Source organism: Bicyclus anynana, chromosome 20, assembly GCF_947172395.1.
Source record: "Bicyclus anynana chromosome 20, ilBicAnyn1.1, whole genome shotgun sequence".
Lineage (NCBI taxonomy): Eukaryota > Metazoa > Arthropoda > Insecta > Lepidoptera > Nymphalidae > Bicyclus > Bicyclus anynana.
The window spans coordinates 5,847,416-5,864,652 of NC_069102.1; the positions used below are offsets into that span (position 1 = coordinate 5,847,416).

Genomic DNA, 17,237 nt, shown 5'->3' on the forward strand with positions numbered 1-17,237 from the left:
GGGTGGTAACTAGCCACGGCCAAAGCCTCCCACCAGCTGAATCTACTGAATCGATTTCAAATTCTTTTACCATAAGTTGTTATAGGCTATATTTTATTCCCGTATTCTCACGAGAACGTGATGAGTGAAACCGCGGTCTGTCGGTTAGTAAGACAAACAAACAAAATGTATTCAGTAATTGAAACAAACTGTTGATCCATACAGGCTAGGCACTAATAAACTTGCATGATATATCGCGAAGGATCGCATATAAAGAAGAGAACAGGCTACATGTCCTTATTTATGTCAACCCAAAGTTTACAGCCTCCGGGCTACTGTTTATAGCTGGCTTTACATACACAAAGAAGGAAAGCCTGCGATACCCAGATATGCCTCATCTTAGAACGGCTGAACGTTTGACTGCCCATGTTCCTGGCATAGATAAGTACCTTGTGTAGAAGGCATCTCAATTTTTAACATTATGTATGGTTCTATTTAGACATTTAGTCAAATCCGTAGGAATACTGTCAGTTTGATAAGCAGAACATTTGACTTGAATATATGACAAGGACATCTCATTAATTGATTGACTTTGACATTGACGGTCCTCGTTTGCAAGGACAACTGATAATCAGTGATACAAATTAAAAAGAAGTCATTAAATTAAAAAAGAAGAAATGAAGAAGAAGATTTGAATCACTACAATCGGTGTGAAAATAATGAAATCAACTAATTTTCCCTGATGGCGAATAATATTGAGGCTAAGATCCTAATCTAATGGAGTAATCTAGTTAAATACAAAATATTTTAGTACATTATGCATTTCTATATCGTTCTGAAAAGTGGGCCCGATTTTTAACATCTCCTTTGGCAGGAAGTTAGTTTATAGTTAGTAAGTATCCGCTAAAAACGGATTTTGCGATAGGGCCAGATTAACGAGCCGTAGTTGATAGTACTTACCGTAGACCATAGGCTGACAAACTTTCAGCCTTCCTAAAATTTAAAGAAGAAAGAAAGAACAGTTTATTCAGAATACACATAACACAGAAGAAGAAAGAAAAAAAACGTGGCATATATGGGAATTGCAGGCACACGGTCCATTACATACACGTAGTTTTTTACGTTTTTACGTACAACCGTACATCATAAATAACCCCGCAAGTCCCGTATTCAATACTGGAAGCCTATCAGTTAATAAACTCCTCTCTCGCCCACTCTCGATGGGGTGAAAGAGAGGGTTGCAAAAAATGGCAGGAAATGGAAAAGTATTTTCACGTGGCGTTACAAAAACGTATGTACGTAGACAACATAAATTTTATATACGTCATAAATTTTGGTCCAATTCGTGACGCTGTTCTAAAACATAACAAACATGGATCTGTCTATCTTGTTTATTAAAGTTTTGTTCTTTGCAAACGATCTCATCTTTGTTAATAACTAGCGGACGCCCGCGACTTCGTCTGGCCTTTCTCCTTAAGCCGGATTTATATTTGTCTGACGTGTCGTGTCGTGACGCATCAGTACAGAATCGGTAACATACATTTTTTTTTAAAAAGAATATTTGCCATATTTTTAAATTTGACCAATATTCCCATTCCCCTCCAACTAATCGGGAAAGACTGTGCTAGGAGTGGGTACGACAATAGACCAACGGGGCGGGGATCGAACCACCACCCCTCGGTGGTGAGTCCGACCGCTCTTACCGTTGAGCTATTGAGGCTCTATTTAAATGGCAACGTTTACACTTATGTGTTGTGACATGTCCTGATGGCTTCTGATGTGCCGCATACAAAATGTGTAATATCGATTCTGTACTGACGTGTCACGTTTTTAAATGCACACAACTGAATAGTTAAAAAAAACGGTGAAGGAAAACATCGTGAGGGAACCTGCAAACCTGCAAAGAATTTCCTTAATTCTCTCCACTTTAGGCCAGCGTGGTGGATTTTCGGCCTAACCTCTTTCATTCTGAGACTCCTCTCAGAATTAGAGCGGTTAGGCCAAAAATCCACCACAATCCACTCGAGCTCGACAGTGAGCTGAATATGAGTTGATAATGACAAACATTATAACCAAATAACATATGCTATATTTTATCCCCGTATACTCACGGAAACAGGAACTAAGCTGGTATAACCACGGGGCATTTGTTAGTATTTCCATAAACTATTTCGAATAATACACAAGAACGGAAAGGCTAACAAAGAACGTTTCCTTCATTATTATGATTGCCAATTATTTCAGTGTATACGTGCAAACAGGCGTTACACAATACGCGCCTATTTGTGAAATGGATTTAACGTATTAGTCTGAGATCCGGCATTATAAATGTATACCCTCATCTGTTACTTATTAGTGAAATGAAAACACTAAAGACATTACTGATTAAAAAACAAATGATAGATAATATTCACAGTAACACATTGCACATAGGTTGCCTCAAATTAGTAAATATATCAAAATAGTCAAATTGCGTCCAGATAAAATTTATATACAATATCTAGGAAACCGTATACTTAATTAAGCATAAAATAAGCTTTCATTTGACATATTTAATGACTAAATAACTGATGAGGTATAAATAACATTTACTCAGCTGTTTATATCTGGCAACCCCACAGTTTCAGTGGTGAAAGCAGGTAACCTTCACGTTTTCAATTTTGTTAAGTATACTAATTTGATTAGTGCAAAATCTTTTTCAAATTATGGTTAATTTGAAAACAAAAGAAAGTTCATTTTATGCTTAATTTAACTCGTATAATCAAAAATCATTTAATACTATCCGGTCGGAATTTAGCTAGATAACCTATTGGAATATGTCAATGTGAATAGTTTTTCCTATGAACCTGACCTATTTCTTATCCCAAATAAGTAGTAGATGAGGGTATATAGTTGTTTTGCCGGATCTCGTACTATAACGTATGTGGAATAGTCTACAATTTTCCCATTTTCCGGCGTTTGCCAGCAATGCGACATAGCTTCGTGGTTAAATTATAGCTAACCCGACGCTAGATTGTAGCAAATTAATAATTATTGTCTATAATTTAGCTCGAATCAACCTTTATTGTGTAGGTTCATGATCGTTAATAATTTCTTGTTGTAATAATTGTTTCTTGTGCGTGGTTCATATTTGTATGAAGACCTGTCTCGTTAATCCAGTGGTCTATTTCGCTTTGGATCACGAGGTTCTGGGTTTGAGTCGTGGGTCGGCTTTTAAACATTGAGCTTTTTTTCTTATATATATTTTTATAAATTCTTAGCCCAGAATTGGGAAGACCATATCTCAGAGATTAAGTAAAGTCATGTTATTACTATATATGTTATGCTATTTACTGCAAAAAAAAAATAACAAAGCAAGCGGTAATGTACCAGGATTAACAAAGATATATATTCATTGTCCTTATGAACTTTTACAAAATGAAGCCTGCTTTTGCTGCTGCCATTCAAGTGCTTAGACTAGATTTTATTAGATTATTACCAATATGTAAAATTAATTTTTCCATGAACATTTTTTTTTTCTCTATTGTAAAGTACCAATTTGGTAATTCATAAAATTACGATCTAGTCTACTTATGTGAATAATTAGTAATTTAACTTTAACCTAAACTTATAATATATTATTAATATGCTAAGAAATTGTCCAATAACTTAATCTTAATCTTTCACTAACTATTACATCTTTACACTTAGTTCACGTGATCTTCCATGCCATGAACATCTATATAGAAAATTTTAATCCACATACAATGTTTATAAAATTAAAAGCAACCTAAGTAAGCAAAAAAAAAAGCCACTCGTAGAATTGTTGTAACGTTAAATACGAAAATTATACGAAGAAATTTACAAGCAATCTGGAAATTATTCCGCTTTCGAGAGAAAATATACACGTGAAAAAGCTAAAGTAAAACGTTACCGTATACTGTACGGACGGCGCAACGTCGGGCAACTAGGTCAAGATGTCAACTAGCCGGTGCCTTGCATCAAAGAGGTTGCGAACTTTTTCACCCGTGAATAGATTGTATGAATGCAGCTCTCTCGGCTCATCATTTTGTGATTAAACATTCAAAATCGTCGGTACACTTGCTCTTGAAACTGAAATAATATTGCGTGTTATAAACACTAAAGAATAATATAAATCTTTCAGAATGGTTATGGATTTGTAATGTCTATTCTCAGAATACAGAAAAACACCTAAGCGTATTGATAAGGAACATTTTCTTTATCAATACGATGAATGGACGAATGACGTGAATGGACGTTCACTGTGTATGGACCTCCAAAGACTGTTTTATACTCGTCCACAAATTGTTTGCCTATAATGTATCTTATTTGAATTTAGACTTATTTTTTAAGCTATATATACTTTATAGGATGCCAAAATTAAAATGTCACTAACAACGAAGTTGCCATGGAAACGAGTGATGTCACAGCGATGTAACTTTACAGAATGCCAAGGCTGATAGACTAAAGAGTCTATCCCGAGATGTTGAAATGGCGACTCCGCACCGGATAGCGCAGTGTGAACTGCCGAGGTGCCGACTGGTGCAGGTGTTATTGGCCATTGTGTTTGCAACTAAAGGCCCATGTTTAGCTGTCAATTCACATCGGCTGATGTAATGTAGTCTGCATAAGCACACTCAGAGGCACAATTATCCGCCCACTTTAAAATACTCGCGTCATATTAAAGTGGTGTGCTTCTGATTATAGTTTACAGTTTTGAATCCATTAGAAAAATTTTAAGTTATCTAATTTTTATATGAATTATAGGTGTTCAAAGACTGGGCCAGTTACTATAGCTTACAAGAATTAGTTAAGTATTATTTACTTAGGATCAAATTACCAAATCTATGGACCTGATTTTACCACGAATCAAATCGCAAGCTTTAGCCAGTTTAATAAAGATTTGTTTACTTCAAAAATGTCTCCAATATCACAGCTTTATAATAAAGTCAAGATATTCAGAGGCGCAATATAACGAGATTTCGAGTATAAAATGTACAAAGCATAGTGTATAACTTATCGACTCAAAGCGAAGACATTTTACGCTTGGAAAAATCAGTTTTATTTCTGTGAACGGTAACGGAAAGTATAGAGTAAATCGTCTGGTAACTTTGCGGCTTATTTTGTGCTGCCGCAGACCACGTTTCCTCAACTTCTACATTTGCTTACTGTGGTTACTGAAGGAGAAACTATTTACAATCCGTTAGTTTTTAGAATCTTGATAAAATTTGTTTCTAGTTTTGAAGATAAAAACCAAATGGCCTTTGCTAATTAAAGATAATTAACAAACTAAGCCATTTGGTTTTGTTTTTTTTTGTGAAACAATTTTCTTTTAATCATCGCTGAATTAACGCTTGTTTGGTTTGAACTTGATGTTAATTTACTTTAGCGTGTTCGTATAAATAGCGATTCATTCACCATTCATTATCAAGCCATATTCGGCTCACTGCTGAGTTCGAGTGTTCTCTCAGAATGAGAGAGGTTAGGCCAATAGCCCACCACGCTGGCCCAATGCGGATTGGCAGATTTCACACACGCAGAGAATTAAGAAAATTCCCTAGTATGCAGGTTTCCTCACGATGTTTTTCCTTCACCGTTTGAGACACGTGATACATAATTTCATAAAATGCACACAACTGAAAAGTTGGAGGAGCATGCCCCGGACCGGATTCGAACCCTCACCCTCCGGAATCTGAGGCAGGGGTCATACCCACTCACGGCACAACTAACATGTTATTTAGTTTTGAGATATTAGTATAGATAAGCAAAAGAAATATTGTGAAATACTAAGCTGAAGATGGAAACTAAGAAAACCTAATTTACTAGCAAAATCACTAGTAAAATAACGCTAGATCATAAACCTAAAATGACCTATCCCTCCATAATGTAGTAAACTGTCCTAAGAAATTCCATGTTCATACAAAAAGGTTCTGACGTGGATCTTAATAATATCTTTGAAGGGGCTTATGCTTCCAGGAGACCCAAAATAATAATAAATGACTTCACCTTTTGTCTGTTCCCTACGAGCCTTGTATTGTTGGCGGGATTTTTGATATTATTAAAGGACTCGACGAGGGTATTGTTATCAAAATGCGAGAGGGGCTTGTAAATTGCTCGATCCGGCTAATCAATGTTGATCCAAATTGGTGATTGGCTGGCTCAGACTAATTACTTATGGACTATAGTCTGGCAAGTTCGTTATAATACTCCCATGATATGCGGGCGACGGGCGGAAAGACTGCGTGGGTGTGAAAAGAAGTGACGTGCATCAGTCGTGGGTTTTGAATCATCGCTACAACCAACACCCCGCCCCGTCTTTAGAGAGTATCTTCTAGGCAAATGCCTTCACCTAAGGCCATGTCTACGTTTACCTTAAGGTCAAGCATGAGCCCACATAAAAATGGTTCTTCGTGGTACCAGAATTAACCTTTTTTATAATTATTATTTCTATTTCATATAGGTCAATCTCTAATAATAATAGTACATAATTATTCATCTATCAATACGCCCAAGACATCGACGTCCTACGAGTATCTTAATTTATGCTACTTTTATAATATACTAGGTAACGCCGCGCGGTTTCACCCGCGTGGTTCCCGTTCCCGTATAAGTATGGGAATAATATATAGCCTATAGCCTTCCTCGATAAATGGGTTATCTAACACTGAAAGAATTTTTCAAATCGGAACAGTAGTTCCTGAGATTAGCGCGTTCAATCAAACTCTTCAGCTTTATAATATTAGTATAGATTTACCTACCAATTTTCAGTATTAAATAACTTAGCTGACTATGCAAAAAAAATGAGCCATCCCTCTTTGCAACTGAAGGGTCAATTAAGCTTAATTAGGTTAATTATTTATTTAGATGAATTAGCATGAAAAGCGGATGGAAATGGTTGACCCAAATATCTCACAATACAGCTCTAACGATCTGTCAGTAAGCTTACTGAGCTTACCGCGCGATTGAGATTGTGGACAGACGTAATTAGATGTTTTGTTGATTAAAATGATGAGAGATATGAAAGAAAGCCCTTTAAATGGATATGTCACACAATGTAATTTGAAAGATTATTTGTTTTTGGAGTTTACTCCTTAAGAATCGATTTTTCTTAAATAGTCCCTGGTAGGATAAATATTATATGGGCAAAATTTGATGAACGAATGACAGCGTTACGTTTATCGCCTTTTTACGTTGCGGCCTGCTGCTCCTCAGTTGCGCACCTTTCACTAAGTACACACGTAAGTGTTGAGACGTACATAGTGTATGCTGCGGGTCAACATACACCTATTTAGACAGTCGATCTGAAAGAGTAAACTCCATTCGTGCGTCGAAGCTGACACACTTTTGATCATTTTTAGTTTCACTCGTACGGCGGTCTATTTATATACGCCGTTTAAAAGTTTAAAAAAAAACAAAGTTTAATAAAAACCAATATACTTATTTGTAAAAAACCAATGTACTGTTTTATCTTAAGTGCTTGAAACAAACGGGCGCTTAGCACTCGAAGATAGGTACCCACAGGTCTCAAGTTAATAACAGTTTGTTACTCTGTAAATTATGTCCAAATTGTTTTTCCTGCCATTATTATTATAATTTATGTTTATAGAGGACTAGCTGACGCCGCGCGGTTTCACCCGCGTGGTTCCCGTTTCCGTAGAATTACGGGGATAAAATATAGCCTATAGCCTTCCTCGATAATGGGCTATCTAACACTGAAAGAATTTTTCTGATCGGACCAGTAGTTCCTCAGGTTAGCGCGTTCAATCAAACAAACAAACCCTTCAGCTTTGTAATATTAGTATAGATGAGAGGTGTTAGGATAATAGTACAATGCGGATTGGTAGACTGGACATACGAAGAAAATTGAGAAAATTCCCAAATATCCTTCCGCGTTTGAGATACGTGATATCTAATTTCTTAAAATGCAAATAGATCAGTATTGTAATTAATAAATATTTTGTTCGTGACTGTATCCAACAAAAGTTAGATATCAACTTGAGACGTTAATCATTCTGTAATTTATCACACCAGTTAGTACTCTGTTAATCACTAATGACTGATCCCGTCGCCGCGGAGAATTAACTTGGCTCAATACCATTAGCGAGCTCTTTGTTACTTGTTGTCCGTGTTTTGTATCAATATTTATTACTAAAATGCCAGAGGTGACGCCTGAATGCGCGTGGGTGGAACCTTTGTCAAGCGAAAAGGGAGAAAAATAAACCGTATTCAATAAACGACAGCGTTGCAAAATGACACGAGATCATTGTCCACTAATGTATTATGTGGGAAACTGGGATATAGTCTGGCACGTTCGTTGATGACACTCCCATGATATGCGGGCGACGAGGGGAAAGGGGGGCGCAGGTGTGTAATTGTGCGTGCGGGGAAGTGAGGAGCATCAGTCGTCGGTTTTTTATTCGTCGCCACGGACCGTGCGGCTCGTCGGTAGTGTTACGAACGAAATTGCCAAGCTATAGATAAATAACGTATGTTTTGGCTGGTGGGAGGCTTCGGCCGTGGCTAGTTACCACCCTACCGACAAAGACGTACCGCCAAGCGATTTAGCGTTCCGGTACGATGTCGTGTAGAAACCGAAAAGGGGTGTGGATTTTCATCCTCCTCCTAACAAGTTAGCCCGCTTCCATCTTAGACTGCATCATCACTTACCATCAGGTGAGATTGTAGTCAAGGGCTAACTTGTAAAGAAAAAAAAATTAAGTAGTAGTAAAATGACAATTTTCGATACTATTTTATGCTAATCTGTGCTTATAATGTGCATCTGAATGCTTTCGTCCAAAAATTCTTGCATCGTGTACCCAATGTCGCAAAAGTATTCACACACTATGTGACTACGGCGACTAGTCGACGTGATCGCAATAAGTATTGTTTGCCTGCGGTCAGACTGACTAATGAGGACTGACTGACGAAGGCTGAAAGTCTCACAGCGGGCGATGGAACGAGCTATGCTAGGAGTGTCACTACGTGATCGAATCAGACATGAGATTCGCAGAAGAGTAATGTTACCGACATAGCTCAACAACAAGTCGCAGGGATTCGCTGGATGCAGACGGCTCGGGATCAGGATGTTTGGAAGTCCCTGTTTGGAGGTCTTGCAATGGAGTCATCGGCTGATATGATGATAATGACGACAGGCCTTCAGTTGTAACTGCGCAATTTTAACTGTACAGTTTTGTAACCTAAAAGGATTCATCATCATCATTATCAACCCATATTCGGCTCACTGCTGAGCTCGAGTCTCCTCTGAGAATGAGAGAGGTTAGGCCAATAGTCCACCACGCTGGCCCAATGCGAATTGGCAGACTTCACACACGCAGAGAATTAAGAAAATTCTCTGGTATGCAGGTTTCATCACGATGTTTTTCCTTCACCGTTTGAGACACGTGATATTTAATTTAAAAAAAGATAAAAGGATTACCTACTGGACATTTTTGATTTTATGATAGTTCTTGAATATGTTCACATTGCAGGAAGGTGGGAAAACGAAAGCTCTAGTGGCATTTGAGATATTTTTAAACAATCTCTAGTCAAAAAAAAAAGTTACTTTTGAGTAAAAAATGAATATGAAAGTACAAATGACGACAAATATTTATTCAAGTCCATGAAAATTGCTTTACTCTTTGCTTTTGATCTCGGCTTATCCCGGGAATGCAATTTCGATCGTGCCTGTATCTAATGACTAAAGTTTGAGCGTAGCACCCTGGAGTCACACTGTATCAAAGTTAAGTGGTTTCATCGCCAGCAGATTATTTTTCCAGGACAGAGGTTGTATTCTATAAGACATGTGGATTTGGAGCTAAGAACCACCATACTTCTCCAATCTGGTTTGGCGGGCTTAGGGTGATATTTTTACACTCCTAACGATAACCATCAGATGTTCAGTGGCGTGCACATCATAGATGCGAAAAAGCACTGCCTACCCGATGGCTCAATACAAACCTATGTTGGACCATAGAATGCATAGTCGGAAAGGAAGTTTTCTTATAGTGCATACCCATACCCTAGTTGAAAACCTTAAGCAGGCCACTGCAGATGTTAATGATAAGGACCTGAGACTGTAGCCATTTGGCGCGTCGATTCTCTTTCTGCAACCGAACACGCTTCGAGAATTAAGAAATGTATGGGAATGACGTCTGCTATCGACAGGTACGTGACAAAGTTATCGATCGGATCTGGCATACCCATATATTTTTGTAGTTTTCGAAGCGTTAGCGTTTGTAGAAAGAGAATCGACATGCCACATGGCTACAGGCCCTGAGGCTGAGGCACATAGATTAATATTTGAGAAGTTAATAGTTATTATTGATACTTGGACAGGAATGTAATTAATTGGCTGAAATATAGTTGGATACAGATACAGATAAAGTAATTATTAATTAATTAAATATGCGATCGATGTGGATGTTCTGAGGTTCTCTGTCTACGTTCCTCGACTTCAGTGTATTGTGTGGTAGAGGTAGCTTGAGTGATCAACCCCGACATATACAATATTAATTTCGCATAGTACATGGAATAAGGGTCTGAAATTTATCGATACTAACTAATAAAAGTTAAGGATTTCGTCAAAAACGTTGTCGACCATTTTGTTACGTCACTATGTAACTAAACGTCAAACTAATAGGGATGATGACAGTTTTTTTTATTGTATATAAATTAAGAGTATGCTAATAGTAAAGTATTTTTTTAAAAGTAACTGGGTATCTGCGACCATTACTTTCGGAGCTATAGAGATTTAAAGGGTCAGATTTGCGGTGCGGTGATATCTTTGTTATTTGTGCGTTTATGTTTATAGTTACTATATTAAAAAATGTCACATTTAATGTAAGGAAGCTAAAACTGTAAGAATTTTTATCTAATTACTATAAAAGATTTTTAATAGATTTTGAAATTTTATAATTTTATTTATTTTGCAAATATCTAGACAATCTTTGCTTTTTATGTATAAATTAGTTAACATTGACCTTATTTACCCGAATGTATCATAAAAATTAATATATTCAATCCTAGTCCCCATCGTTATTACAAAAAAAAATATTTTTATCAAACGCTCCGTTTTCAAAGGGTGCTAGGATTTCTTATAGTTCCGTCATATTTGTCAGTCAGATCAGATGAGGACAAAATATTTCGGAAAAAAATCCAGGCAAGCGAAATCGCGTGTATGTGCTACTTTATAGTATTAAGTAGTACGAGCAAACAATTTGCTTTGTCATCGCATTACATTATACTATTTCAAATATTAAAAGAAATGTGATTGTTCACTCCATTAGCTCCCTTTCGCTGTTTCAATAAACTGTAAAAGCTTTAAGCTTTTAAGCCGGTGCCTACTCGACTGCGGAAACCTCGTGGGTGACATAATTACTTTGGAATAGTTCTAAAATCTGTTTCTACCTTAGTGAGTGACATAGAGCATTGTAATAAGCTAGTTGACTCTTTTTTTTAAATGGTCTAACATAGTTCAATAAAATTCTACTCGAATGAAAAAAAAATACATTTTTTTGAGAGGTGAGGCGAATTTTAGATTTTAAAGGAAATCCGCTTACGAGTATAACGAAATCTTTAGCCGAGAATATATATCTATAACTACATATTATAAAAATAAAGAAATAAATATACTAAATTTAAATTATATCTAAAGGCTCAGGCGTCGTAGAATTCGTCCGAATCGACGATCATAGGTAAAGTGCCCAGAAGGCTGGCAGTATTGCCACGTTGTATGGCAATACTAATTCTTTGGCCTAAATATAGGCCAGCCTTCTGGTCACGGGAGGTGTCGATTAAAGCTTTGCAATTTCTTTGTAAAGAAAGCGTGTACTCGGACCCCACGGTCCTAGTGGTTCGACCGCAAACGGCTCAAATATGTAATCTCCGACGAGATTGCTATATTTGCGCCGCTTGAGGGTCTCTGCTGATGCAGCAGCAGCGTCCGCACATCCCATCGTGCCAGGAAGATGTGAAGGCGCAAGGGTGTCTACGCAAGTCACGTCCCGATTTTAAATATGTTTTTGACAATACGAGCCAAAATGCCTGTCGGTCGTGATGGTCTATATTTCAACTGTTTCATGACGTCACGTTTGACAAAAATATTAGTTATACTTAACGTCAATTAGTTTGGCGTTTAGTACCATCAAGTGACATTGTGACGTCACGAAATGGACGACAGTGTTTTTGAAGATTGGAAAATTTAAAAAATACATGATTTTTAAATTAACTTTTATAAGAAATCCTTATCTTTTAATAATTAATATCGATATATTTCGTACCCTTATTCCATGTAACACGAAATTTATATTGTTTGTTTTTGATATGAGTCAACTACCCTATTATAATAGCATAAGGTATTTCCTTAGGTGCAACCTTAATCTACATAATATCTGTGAGGAAAACCCTACTTATTGTCAATAGTATTGACATTATTTTTGACTTTGTGTGGACATTCCATACATACTATGGGTTTTTCGTGGTGTGGTTGCATAAATACTTGAGGTCACACGAAAATACTCTGGATTTTTAGTCTTTCATATAGAATAACACAATTTAACATTACACATGGGAAGCCAGGTAGGTTGATTAAAATATTAGTATTATATTATTCACATGAAAACGAAAATCCAATTTATCCGATTACCTTTAGTTGTAAATAATGAAAACAAATTATTTAGAATAATTTATGTGAACAGATTATGTAGGAGCAGATTTATGCGATTGGAATATAAATAGCATTGATATAGAAATGGGAAACCAATACAAGTATACGTACTTATTCTTTTTAGTGGACTCAAAGGTGATTACAAATATAAGAAAACTAATGTCGAACAAAGGTTATGATTCACAACACTTGTCAGGACAACTTAATTAACAAATCAAACTGTAACCAAAATAAGACCCTAGAATGGCAGAGAATGACCTTGAGTAAAGTCACGTACTTGCGAACGATGTGTGTAGGGTTAAAGGCGCCTTTTACTGATATCAAACACTCCCCTTTTCCACTCAAGTCACTCTCCCCGCCTATTCCAAGTAACCCATAAAGAATTACACAACAATAGATGTGGACGGTTCGAATGCCACGAGCACACTGAAGCCAACACCCAACACAAGATCGTGCGACGTCATATCCGTCACAGAAAACTATTTCCAACACTAAACGGCGATAACATTCTTAAGTTGAATTCGTTTGTTCGACTTGAAAATTAAATATAATTTAGTAATCTTACATCATATTTTTTTTATTTAGAAAGAATACAATAAGGAACTTAAGCTAACTTATCCTAATAATTATACAAAGTATGCCCACGTGGAATAGAGGCAAGAAGACTGACTGTATTTCCGCGCTGATCAGACAGCCAGGCTGATCCTTTGCGCAAAAATGAGCCAGCCCTTCTGTCACCAGTCGAGGTAACTAGCCGTAGTGAAATGATTCGGTAAAATTTATTGGCACTGCGACTCCATGGCCCAAGGGCCTCCTCGGCAAATGGTACAAGTATGTAACTCTCAGTCAGAGAGGCATAGATGCCACTTACCGGTTTCAGCTTTTTCTGCTGCGACTCCCGGTCTTGATTCTGTCTCTCTAAATTTATAACATATATTTTATATTTCGTGGGCGGGGCACATAGTTCGAAGAGCCGATGGACGTTGGGGTCCCAAAGTGCTGGAATGGCGACCCCGCACTAGTAAGCGCAGTGTTGGCCGACCCCCCACCAGGTGGACTGACGACATCAAGCGAGTCGCAGGGATTCGCTGGATGCAGGTGGCTCAGTATCGTGATGTTTGGAAGTCCTTACAAAAGGCCTATGTCCTGCAGTGGACGTCCATTGGCTGATATGATGATGATGATGATGATGATTTTATATTTTACACTTCGATTGCAAAGCTTAAAGTCTTTGTCTAAAGAAAGTATATGTACCATTCACATATTCACTTCACATAACCTCCTTTCAGACACGAAAACAGAGTTCGCTTAACCTCTTTCATACAAGATGCGGCCTGTCGACATCTTGACCTACTTGCTGTGATGATATGCGTCCCTGGTACAATTATTTAATTATTTTCATATATGTATTGCAAAAGTATTTTATCAACTTTAATCCTCATTCTAAGTGATAGTGCCTTAAATTTAAGATTTACCGCACATTTACAACAATCTTAGAAATTGTTTTCAATGGATTTTCAGAAAAGTGCATATAATATACGAGTCTCATTTTCATCATCATCATCATTATCGTCATTATCAGCCGATCGACGTCCACTGCTGGACATAAATCTCTTCCATGGACTTCCAAGCTCAAAGGTCTCGAGCGGCCAGCATCCAGCGGCTCCCTGCAACCCGCTTGATTTCCTCGGTCCATCTAGTGGGGGGGTCGACCAACACTGCTATTTCCGGTGCGGGGTCGCCATTCCAGCACCTTATTATATTAAGCTTACATAGAATAAATGATTTTAGATTGCTTCAAATAAGTATCCTATCTTAGGAGTATATCCAGGATGGTTTAAACCGATCGGGATTGTGGTGTTTAGAAGTCAAATAAATTCTACATTTATGATGTTATTTTGCTCAACAGAGTCAGTCCGCATGGAAAGTAGTTTTTCACAAATCGCGGGGATGTTAGTTCAGAGTAAAATCTATTTACATTCGGAATTTCAGCAAAATTGCTTTAGTAGCTGCAGCGAAAAGGAGTAACAAACACACACATACTTTCGCCTTTATAATATTAGTGTAATTAGTGTAATTGCAGCCGATCTTCGTGTCAGATTAGGTTAATGCACACAATTATGATGTACATATCGCACACAATTAAAGTTAAATTAAATTTAAATTAAATAAGGGCCAGGCCACAACTGTGCGTTGCGGCGTCGCATCGCAAAAATCAACGACGCCGCACAACGCATCGTGGAAATTTCCGATGCGCTGCGCAACGTACAAATCTGCGATGCGACAACGCGTTGCCGTTTAGTCGGTGTCCATACTTTGAACGACCTGCACGTGTTTTTTAAGCGATATGGCGGAGTACGATGTCGACCACCTGATATCTTTAATTTACGAACGTCCCGTCCTTTGGGACAAAACTATATCACAATTCAAAGACAAAAATTTAAAAACAGAAGCATGGAGGGAAGTGTGTACAAGTTTATATTCAAATTTTGAGGAGTTAAATACTGTTGAAAAATCAAAAATCGGTAAGTACTTATAAACATTTATATTTTCGTTAACTGCCAACTTAGAGCTCCAATATTACTATTAAAATAATTACAAAATTCGTTTCTGATTATGTTAGCTTCTGTTCTACTTTCGTGTAAAATTTGCAAAGAATCGTCAATAATCATTTCTTCAAACGTTTGTGCGCCATCTCGATTCAATACAAAGTTGTGTAATACACAGCATGCTTTTATAATGTCTATTGTGAAATCGTAAGAAACATTAATGGGTCGGTGAAATATGCGCCATTTATTTGCGAGTATGCCAAAAGCGCTCTCAAAAGCGCTCTCAACATATCGTCTGGCTCGGCTCAAACGATAATTAAAAACTCGTTTTTCTATCGATAAAAACTTCCCAGAATATGGGCGCATTATATTTTTTGTCAGTGGTAATCCTTCATCCGCCACGAAGACAAAAGGAATTTCTTTTTGAAAGCCAGGTAACGGTTTTGGCGGAGGTATAGATAATTGACCTTTTTTTAATAAGTCGTATAGTTTTGAATTTTGAAAAACAGTGGAGTCACATTCCTTACCATATGCACCTATATCGACATATATAAATTTGTAATTCGTATCAACAAGTGCTAATAGAACAATGGAATTATAATTTTTATAATTGAAAAATAGGGATCCACTGTGATCCGGGCTCAATATACGAATGTGTTTTCCATCTAGCGCTCCTATACAATTAGGAAAGTTGGTCTTTTTTTCATACTCTTGAGCAATTTGTTCCATCAGCTCTGTTGTAATTTTTGGTAATTCCAACCTTTTAAGAATGTTCCATAAAATACGACAAACAAATTTTACTATTTCTGTTATTGTAGATTTTCCACGATAATATGTGAAATGCATATCTTTAAAAGTATTTCCCGTCGCCAGGTACCTGAAAAAAAAAAAACAAAATAAATCATTATTCTTCATATTTTTTTAGGTAACGATGTCATAAAAAAATGGAGAGGAATCAAGGATAATTTTACAAAATACGAAAAAAAATTAAACGAGCAATGTAAATCCGGAGCTGGGGCCAAAAAAATTAAACAATATCATCTATACGACCAGCTCCTATTTCTGAAAAAGAATTTTCAAAATAAAACAACATCAAGTCTTGACGATGAAGAAATAAGACCAAGCACCTCAACCCAACAAAGCCAGCAACCTGTCATGCCACGTTACCAGCCTGCATCGCGTAAAAGAAAAATTGACGAAGACGAATTTGAGAAGAATATTATAGCTGCTTTAAAAACACCTGAAAGTAGACATTTATCTTTTTTTAAAGGAATTTTGCCATCATTGGAAAAATTGAATGATAATCAAACAATAATTTTCCAAAGTCGTGTCCTACAGATATTAACTGATTTACACCAACCATCATACTATCCCAGCCACTATCAAACTTCACAAACATCCGTCCAAGCAAACTATCAAACATCTCAAACAACTGTTCAGACTGGCTATCAAACAGCTCAAATGTCTATGCAGAGTGGCTACCAAACATCCATTCAACGCAGTGCCTTCCAAAGCGGATGCGAAACATCACCGGCACCTATGCAATCGTCTCCACAAACGCCAAGGAATGATGATGTAAATGAGCCAGAACAAATTAATTTCGATGAGGAACTAACAAATTTGACGAATGACACACAATCGGAATACGAGTTTTGAATAACACTAAATTGTGAAAATGATTAAACAGTATGATTATAGTATAAATAGTTTATTTTTTTCTTACCTTATAGTTAATCCCAGCATCTCCAGAGGTTCGATGGGTTTTCTAAATATGTATTTCTTTTGTAAATGAGGCTTTATCAAACTAAGAAGCTCTTCAAAACATCCTACACTCATCCTAAAGTAATCGAAAAATTTAACCTCGTCCACTTTTAGCGCCTCATATTTCCTTTTGAAGTGGTTTCCATCTTTATTCATAATTGTCAGTAATGGGTGCACCCAGTACTTTCTTTTCTGTTTCTTTTTCTTAATACGCCTTAACGCAAGCAGAAGTAGAACACGCGCAGTGCGATCCATGTCTCACTAGAAACTGAAACGTTGGTTAG

At 37.0% G+C, this 17,237-nt stretch overlaps 2 protein-coding genes across 3 annotated transcripts in view; both read left to right on the forward strand.

Annotated features, from left to right (window-relative positions):
* LOC112046731 (sodium channel protein 60E) overlaps positions 1-17,237 on the forward strand; it is a 260,429-nt gene that overhangs the window by 153,218 nt on the left and 89,974 nt on the right. The gene's annotated exons all lie outside the window — the stretch shown is intronic.
* LOC128199199 (uncharacterized) lies at positions 14,820-16,896 on the forward strand. The gene is made up of 2 exons (XM_052887631.1): positions 14,820-15,168; positions 16,118-16,896. Exons 1-2 carry the CDS (start codon positions 14,991-14,993, stop codon positions 16,846-16,848), a joined length of 909 nt encoding a protein of 302 aa, XP_052743591.1. The 5' UTR covers positions 14,820-14,990; the 3' UTR covers positions 16,849-16,896.

Coding starts and splice junctions, on each gene's coding strand:
- LOC128199199 (XM_052887631.1), top strand. CDS start 14,991: ATGGCGGAGTACGATGTCGACCACCTGATATCTTTAATTTACGAACGT. Junction 15,169..16,117: donor TGTTGAAAAATCAAAAATCG/GTAAGTACTTAT, acceptor ATATTTTTTTAG/GTAACGATGTCATAAAAAAA.